This window comes from Gastrolobium bilobum, unplaced genomic scaffold, assembly GCF_033153095.1.
Source record: "Gastrolobium bilobum isolate Gb01-03AN ecotype WA unplaced genomic scaffold, APGP_CSIRO_Gbil_v1 utg1487, whole genome shotgun sequence".
Classification (NCBI taxonomy): Eukaryota; Viridiplantae; Streptophyta; class Magnoliopsida; order Fabales; family Fabaceae; genus Gastrolobium; species Gastrolobium bilobum.
The window spans coordinates 651140-659302 of NW_026899081.1; the positions used below are offsets into that span (position 1 = coordinate 651140).

The window sequence follows — 8163 nt, forward strand, 5'->3', positions numbered from 1 at the left end:
AATTTATGAGAAGATTTTCGGTACAACAACCAACAGGTGTACTTACACTCTAATTAAATGAGGAAAATTCTTGAGAAGCGGAGGAAAATTTAAATAAAAATAGAAAAAAGTGATTATCATTTATATCATTTTTATATAATAATATATTGTTTTGATGTATTTTTCTTTTTCTTTTTTTATAAAATTAGGAAGAAAAAGAAAGTGGAGAAAAGAGAATATAAAAATATACCAAAACGATATATTTTTATTAAAAATAATATAATTTTGTGTCATTTAAATCGATAAATATTTTTATCATAATAATTCTATGATATAATTTTTATAAAAAAAGTAAAAATTTGGTTCTGTTACTAGAAGCCCAGTTTAGAATGAAAAAGCCCACACAAAAGAGGAAAAAAATAAAATGAAAGGAGAGTGTTGGGTTTGGGACTTTGGGTTGTTGAAAATTATTGATCCCATATACTGTACACGTTGTAACAGTAACACGCATATTTCACAATCCTCAGCATCGTCTTCAATTCAACAGTCAAAATCTGTGAAGTTTCTGGTATGTGCCCTATCCGTGTTTATCTCGGACCTTGTTCAATTTCCCCAGTTTTCTTAAGAATCACAAAATCTGCACTCTAATTACTGCTTTTCAATTTCTTTTGTTCTTTCTTTCCTTTTTGATCTCTTGAAGAATCAAACTAGTTATTCTGGCATATGATTACGTTGTAGGTTTTGAAGCAATAGTCCCGAATCCGATCTTTATTGTGTTTGGATCTCTATATGTGACTGTAAGTTATAGTGTCATCTCTCCTTTAATTACTGCAACTCCTTTATCAGTTTTTAATTTTCATTTCAAACTGCAACTGCACTTAAGTTTATTGTTCCATTTTAAATTCTTGTATAGAGAACAGGTTAGGCTTCATGGAAAGGGCTTTTGGGGATCATTGAAGAAGATAGCGAATTTATGGTTTCGTTTCAACTGTTAGTTCCAGTTATAGTTTGTTGTCTACCCTTTTCATAACTTCAGTTTTTTCGGATTCTACTTTTGTCCCCATAAAAACCAATTACTTTTGGGTTTACATTACCCTGCTTGATAGGAATTAATTATAATCTCTGGTTGAAATAGAAAAGAGGGGAAAATTCCATTGATGATTTGAGCCAAAATTTCCAAATGTTTATTTGCTTTCTTCTTCATTTTTTGCTTCCTTATTTATAATATTTCCATATATATGAAGAATCTGAGACCTCTGTTTAATATGCAGTATTTGCAAGTATTCAATGGCCTTTGTCGTTGTCGTAGAGTAAATGGAAGGGGTAGTTATTGCCCCATTTTTCCAAGTATATCAGATATTTGCTGGGGATTAAGTTAAAAGTACTCAATGGTAAACCCAAAAGTGTCTAGTCGGCCAAAAATATGCTACAGGCCTATACGACCTTCTGACCTTGACATTCTGGAGCATATCCATGGCAAACTATTTCCCATCAGGTGAGATCATGGTGCTGTTTCACTGCTTTAAGTATGAGCCCTGGAAATTGTGTTTACTTAAAAATCTTGTCAATTTTCAGGTATGAGTCTGCTTTTTTCCAGGATGTGGTAAATGGACACGACATTGTGTCATGGGGAGCTGTGGATTCTAATCGGCCTGATGGCCAAAGTGATGAACTCATTGGATTTGTAACAGCACGGATTGTTCTTGCAAAAGAAAGTGAGGTTGGTCGCTTTTATGTATGCCTTTTGTCTGATTACTTCAATCTTTTTTATGAAAAACTCATTTTGTGTATCGCTGCTATAAGTATAAATTGAGATGGAAAGGGAGACTGTGATCTGTTGTTCGATCTTCCACTACTCTGTGGTAAGACATCTTTCATGTGGTAAGTGCTGTTATAATGCTTGGATGATTTAGTTGGTCGCTTTAAAGGGGATTTGTTATGTAGCTAGTAGTTGTTGAAAAATTTATCCAAGATGCATTGAGCCAATCTTCTTAATACATTCCATGGTTATACACCAAGACAAACTTGATGAAAAGTTTTGTCTGTAATATCTGTGTCTGATTTAACCAATCATTTTGATCCCAATATATCCAAGACAAACTTGATGTAATACAATATTCCTTAATGTTCGCTGTCCAATTGGGTGGCTTGATTATTTTGTTGGTCTATTATGTTAGCTGTTGCATAACGGCCGAGTAAAATTAAGTTTGCAAGAAATATATACAAATTGTCCATAGAAAAGGCCCTTTTTAAAGTACAGATATTTGAAAGCTTATACTTTTACTGATAATTTTGAATATTATTCTTGTAGATAATGGATATGCTTGGTTATGACTCCTCCAAATCAGATCAAACTTTAGTTTACATTCTGACGCTGGGAGTAGTGGAATCATATAGAAATCATGGAATAGGTAGCACTTTTTTTCTCACTTCAATATTGTTAAAGTTTCTGTAATATAATTGGTAGCCTAATTTGTGCCTCATCTGCAGCTTCTTCTCTGATTAGGGAGGTCATAAAATATGCTGTAAGTATTCCAACCTGCCGAGCTGTTTACTTGCATGTAATTTCTTACAATAAGCCAGCAATCTATTTGTACAAGAGAATGTCTTTCAAGTGCGTAAGAAGGCTGCAGGGATTTTATTTAATCAACGGACAACATTATGATTCATACTTATTCCTGTACTATGTTAATGGGGGACGATCTCCTTGCTCACCATTGTAAGTACAAAATACCTTTTATGCCTTGATTTGTTCAGACTGGTATTACATGTTTTAAATGAACCTTTTGTTATCGATAATGTAAAAGTTATTGCACCATTACTCTTGAATTGGACCTGTGTTTCTAAACCTTTTGGCTTAAATAGATTAAGGTGAACCAATAGGGGTCTCCTCTATCTCTATTGATATATACATGTTTTGACTCAATGTGTGAAAGATATTTTGTTTCTGTGGTAAATTGTTTTGAATCGTATCATATCATAAGGTACATAAACTCAAGCTTAATAGTCTTAATTTGATGGTCAACTGACCATTGGCATTTTAAAATCATTGTCTCTGAAGGCCATGAAAGGAAAATCATGGTGGCTGATATCAAGATCTTTATTAGGAGTTAGCTGTTAATAACTTTCTACATAGAAGCTGGATAGCTACCTTTATATTCACGACACTGCCCCATATCTATTCTTGTATAGTGTGTAATGCAACTTTCATAGTGATTATTGATTGATGTTCGAAGTTAAAAGTTTAATAAAATGATGTAGTATATACTGCCCCTTCTAACTTCTTTTTGATTTCCAAATGGGATGGCCTTTAATATTAGTCAATATTCATCGTATATGTATGCCACTTGTATATCTTTTTGCAGTTTCTTTTATCCATTAGTAAATCATATCAAAATTTATAATTTCCATTTCACATTTCAGAGAGCTTCTCACTGCAATAGTAAGCTACTTGAGGAGTGGCATTAAGTCAGTGGCTGGAAGGCTGTGCAAGAGTGAAGACAGGAAGATCTCAAGGTGGGCAAAGTGTAAAGAAAGCCATTCTCTTGTATCAGCGACACATAACAAGAGAAACCTGGCAGTCGAGTGTACTGGATACGAGTGTGTTTAATTTTTTATTTTATTTTTAAATGTTTCCCGTTTCCTGTATCATCCAATCCCACTCTTGATTCCTCCTAGAAAGGTTATATTGAAACAAAAAATAATACTTACTCTAACTACCATGTCCTAATAAACGTACACATTTCCTGTTAGAAGGTAATAGTGTTTGTGCAAGCAATGACACTTGTGATTCGGTTGATCATTGTTGCAATTTTCTAAGGTAGCTGGCAGGCAGGCACCGCAATATTTGTAATTAGCCCAAATAATGGAAGCAGAAATGAAATCTCAAGATGGAAGGGAATTCTAATTTATAACGACTCAAAATCTCAAACAAATCAGCTTACAACTTCAGACCCGGTCTGTTTGGTATCTAAAGCCTATGTCTAACTCTAAAACCAGTCAACCAGATGTAACTATATGACGTTACTTATCACGTTTTGGAGTCAGTAACTCCAATACAACTATAGCTTGATCCTATATGGCATGTGCGTCTCTCTATAAACTCTATGGTGTATGCTTTGGTGAGTTATTTGAGTAATCAGAAACCTCCATCACCAGTGGATAAACGTCTGTTTTGGGATCATATTGCTGAAACACTATAACTGATGCAGAAGTGGAGAACTCCGAAGAAGCCAAGTAACTTCCAACAGGACCAAGCTCTGGGCAATCACTTCTGTCTACCAAAGGTGCTACTGGTGGCATTCTACCTACCAAAATCAGATTGCTCTTATTCCGTTCCCTCAATACGGTTACAAGATCTTCTTTGCTTTCCACCAACCTTTCCTCATATACTATAGACCCTTCGCTCTTGCTGCATACACTTAAGAACTCAGACCAAAATTTGTCATCCTCTTGTTTATCTTCATCGTGGTTAGTGCCATCAGCCACTTTTATTACCTTCCTGTCCTTGTTGGCTGTTACACCAACCAATTTGGCACCAAAGGCCAATGTCTTCCCAGGTGAAGCAACAAACTTAGTAACAGTGAGCAAAATCCCAGGGTGCTCAGCCATTCTCATACCATAGGCAAGTGCTTCACGGTCATCACATCCTCCAAAGAAGGCTACAGCAACGTTGTAGGACACATCACTAGCTTGTACCTGGCTTGTCCCTCCAAGGCCACGATCAACCAAAATTCCTATCGAGCAAGGAGCATGGCTAAGAACAAGGCCATTCATTACATGGAATGAGTTTCCCAGTGACTCCATAGTCCCATCAATACGTTGGTGTTTGTGGAATGGGAGGAGAATCATTGCTACTCGCTTTTGGTGTGCACTTGTACAAATGTCCTCATGAATGTTGTTGAGAGGAGAGATGGCTGTCATGGGACGAACATTGACACTACTTAGCTGCCCATAAGTCTGAAATGCAATGACCATTTGATCTTTGTCGTCATGTATTTTGTTCCAAAAGGGCATGCCATTTTTACGTGCCTTATGAACCATTGTGATAGCTGAAGGTCGCTCTGAGAGTTCCATCAAGTGCATGGCATATATGCATAACTTTCCTCGCTTCCTGGTTCCCCTGGAAGACTCTATAAGATTGATTAAGGTAGGAATGTTGCGAGTACTGTGGAAGCAAGCCAGCACCCGAAGCTCTGTGTCAGGATCTTTGCGCTGAATCGTTTTGTGCATGTAAGGTGATCCCCTGCGAGCTGGTTTATAAACTGCCATCACTATTGGTGTGGTGATGAAAGTGGTCAACAATGCCATTAGAACACAAATTGCAAATGCCTGGTCGTTCAGTACCTGTGCATTTTGCAAGCATTATGAATTTATGATTGATTAATTTCAAACTGAATGAATTGCTTTCATATGTACAAGATTTTATGAGTAGAAGATACCTTGCGATCCTTGCCAATGTTGAGAACAATGAGCTCCACCAAGCCTTTGGTGTTCATGAGAAATCCAAGGGTGAGGGCCTCTCTAAATGGCACCTTACATAACATTGACACAGTTAATGTGCCAATGATCTTTCCAAAGCAAGCAGTGAATATAACAAGGACTAGTAAAGCCCAAGAAAGTGCTCCACTTATGGTTGCCACATTAGTCTTCAAACCACTGGACACAAAATAGAGTGGCAAGAAAAGACCCATTACAAGGTCCTCTATCTTCTCAGTCAACACCCCAGCTAAGGGACCATCTTTGGGCATAATAACGCCAACTACAAAAGCCCCAAAGAGTGCGTGAATGCCAATAGTATCAGTGACAAAACTACAAGCCAAGACTAGTGTCAAGATGAAGCATATATAGATCTCCTTCACTGGTTCACCCTCAGGGGAACGCTTAGCCATTATTCCAAGCAAGGGTTTTATGGCAAAGATAGCAAAGAGTACAAAACCAGCACCACAAAGCAAGACCCATAAAGAAACGAGTGGGGATGTCTCAGAGCCAGAGAGAGCAATGGCAAGAGCCAGTAGTATCCAAGCTGCAACATCATTGACAGCAGCAGCTGACATTGCTATGCGACCAACATCAGTTGTGAGGAGTTTGAGCTCAGCTAGGATACGAGCAAGGACAGGAAATGCAGTGATTGAGAGAGCAACACCCATGAAGACAAGGAACGAGGCTGGATCAACACCTTTGGATATGGTGGCTCTAAGTGCAAATGATGTGCCAATGCCAAGTACAAAAGGTACTGTGATTCCAGCAAGGGCAATGCATAAGGCCTTATGACCAGTTCTCCTTATAGAACGCATGTCAAGCTCAAGACCCACTAGAAACAAGAAAAATAGAAGGCCAACATTGGCAATTGTCTCAAGAACGGTTAAACTTTTCTTGGGGAAAAATGTGTTTAGAAATTTCTCGCTCCTCCCAATTGCAGATGGTCCTAGTAGTATTCCTCCCTGCATTTATTTTTCAATGCAGAATGCATCCAACCCCACATTAAATTTGTGCATGAATTAGAATTTAAAAAAAAAAAGAGAGTTTAAATGGCCATGATCATGATTTGTGGATTTTGAGTTTTAACACAGGTGAGTGATGCAGAAAAACTCATCTTTAAAAACAATCAAGGTGGCATTTATTCATTAAAAATAATAAAAATCAAATAAAGCAATGAAGGTTACGGGAAGGTTATATTTATAAATTTTTTTTATTTATAAACTCTTACAAACTACACTATGTCTGACCGGTCATCATACACTAATCAAGAGTGTATGACCGATCATACACAAGTTAAAAAAAGGTTTGTAAACAGATCCTTCTCCGAAAGTTCTAACTCTAATTCTCATTCTCATGTCTTGTCAATAAGATAAAGAAAACTTACAATAACCTCTGCAATGACTCTGGGTTGTCTGAGAGGCGTCAAAATGAATGCAAGGAATCTGGTAAATGCAACCACCAAACATATCTGAACGATTAATAAGGGAAGTGCATAATCCAGCGGGTTTTCATGTTGGAATGCCCCGTTGGACGTGGCCTTCATTGGTGATGGACATGTTAAATCATGAGTCGCCATTTCAATTGATTCAGATTAGGAAAGGACCAAGATTCATGTAACACAGAATGAGAGCTTCTTATCTTTGCATGTGCCCTGTTATAATTAAGTGAAAGGAAAACACAATATATGTCAGAGATAGAAGGGACTTACAAGAAAGGAAAGGAAATACACTTGCTAATAAAGGTAACTGAGGCACATAAGTAAGAGAAGGCATGACCAAATTGGTTTGTGATGAAGTTGATTTGTGTACACACACAAGCGCAAATTCTGCTGAATGGAAAATTGGTGAATGACAGAAGGCAATGAAGCTTTGAGTTTGCTCCTGTTCTATATATAGAATCTTGTTACTCGAGTGTTTGTGACACCAGCGCCATTGTGTCCTTTCTTCTGATTGGAAATATTCGTTCCGTTCATTTTATTTTTAGGAAATCCGAAAGAAGGGTTTGATTCATAAACATTGAAAACACAAGCACTGTAAGTAGGGTGGTAAATGACCACGCCTGGGTCTTTGGGCCAATTCGTCGGGACTTGAATCTATGTAAAATTAATTATTGGAATCAGGTTTAGATTTTTATAAAATCATCTTTAATAAAAAAATTTAGGCTCTAATTTAAAAGTCCGATGTTAGTAATAGTTAGTATATTAATTTTTATTTTTATTTTATAGTTTTTATACTATTCATAATAACCTTCTTTCTTCAACTCATTTCACCTTATTTTATTGATTAAACAGACTTTTCGAATAATTTTGTTTTATATTATGTTGTTTGGATAAATATTGAATTTATAAATCTTTGTGAAATTATTGTTGTTAATCGTATATTTTGTTTGGTTAAATTTTTGTTGTTTTGTTTTTAACAAGTTAAACCAAGTTTTAATTTTTTTGTAAATAAGTCAGGCCACACACTGATAATTACATTTGCAACAGATAATAGGTTAGATCATACTAACATATTTAATACAAACTTAACCTTTTAATATCAAAATTCAGCAAGTAAGTGTTTGACTTATGATTAAGGATGTATTTTCCCTACCACAACCACTAGGAATATGCTAGAATATATGGAAATTAATTAATTTATGTAAATGCACCGTAAAAAAAGAAGAGTATTTTATGGATTGTCCTTTAATTTATTAATATTTTAA

At 36.1% G+C, this 8163-nt stretch overlaps 2 protein-coding genes across 3 annotated transcripts; one reads left to right on the forward strand and one right to left on the reverse strand.

Annotated features, from left to right (window-relative positions):
* The first annotated feature begins 441 nt into the window (after window positions 1–441).
* Window positions 442–3794, forward strand: LOC133287029 (histone acetyltransferase MCC1-like). 2 transcript variants are annotated; one of them, XM_061484579.1, is made up of 8 exons: window positions 442–547; window positions 718–776; window positions 1251–1474; window positions 1555–1699; window positions 2291–2390; window positions 2470–2504; window positions 2613–2698; window positions 3403–3794. In XM_061484579.1, the coding sequence occupies exons 3-8, from the start codon at window positions 1368–1370 to the stop codon at window positions 3587–3589; spliced, it is 660 nt and encodes a 219-aa protein (XP_061340563.1). In that variant the 5' UTR covers window positions 442–547; window positions 718–776; window positions 1251–1367; the 3' UTR covers window positions 3590–3794. The 2 variants fall into 2 exon arrangements, with proteins under 2 accessions (XP_061340563.1, XP_061340561.1); XM_061484577.1 differs by having other exon boundaries at window positions 2470–2698; window positions 3403–3785.
* A 289-nt stretch (window positions 3795–4083) lies between these two features.
* LOC133287048 (cation/H(+) antiporter 19-like) lies at window positions 4084–7036 on the reverse strand. The gene is made up of 3 exons (XM_061484598.1): window positions 6845–7036; window positions 5421–6422; window positions 4084–5325 (listed from the first exon to the last, which is right to left on the reverse strand). The coding sequence occupies exons 1-3, from the start codon at window positions 7034–7036 to the stop codon at window positions 4084–4086; spliced, it is 2436 nt and encodes an 811-aa protein (XP_061340582.1).
* Between the last annotated feature and the right edge of the window lie 1127 nt (window positions 7037–8163).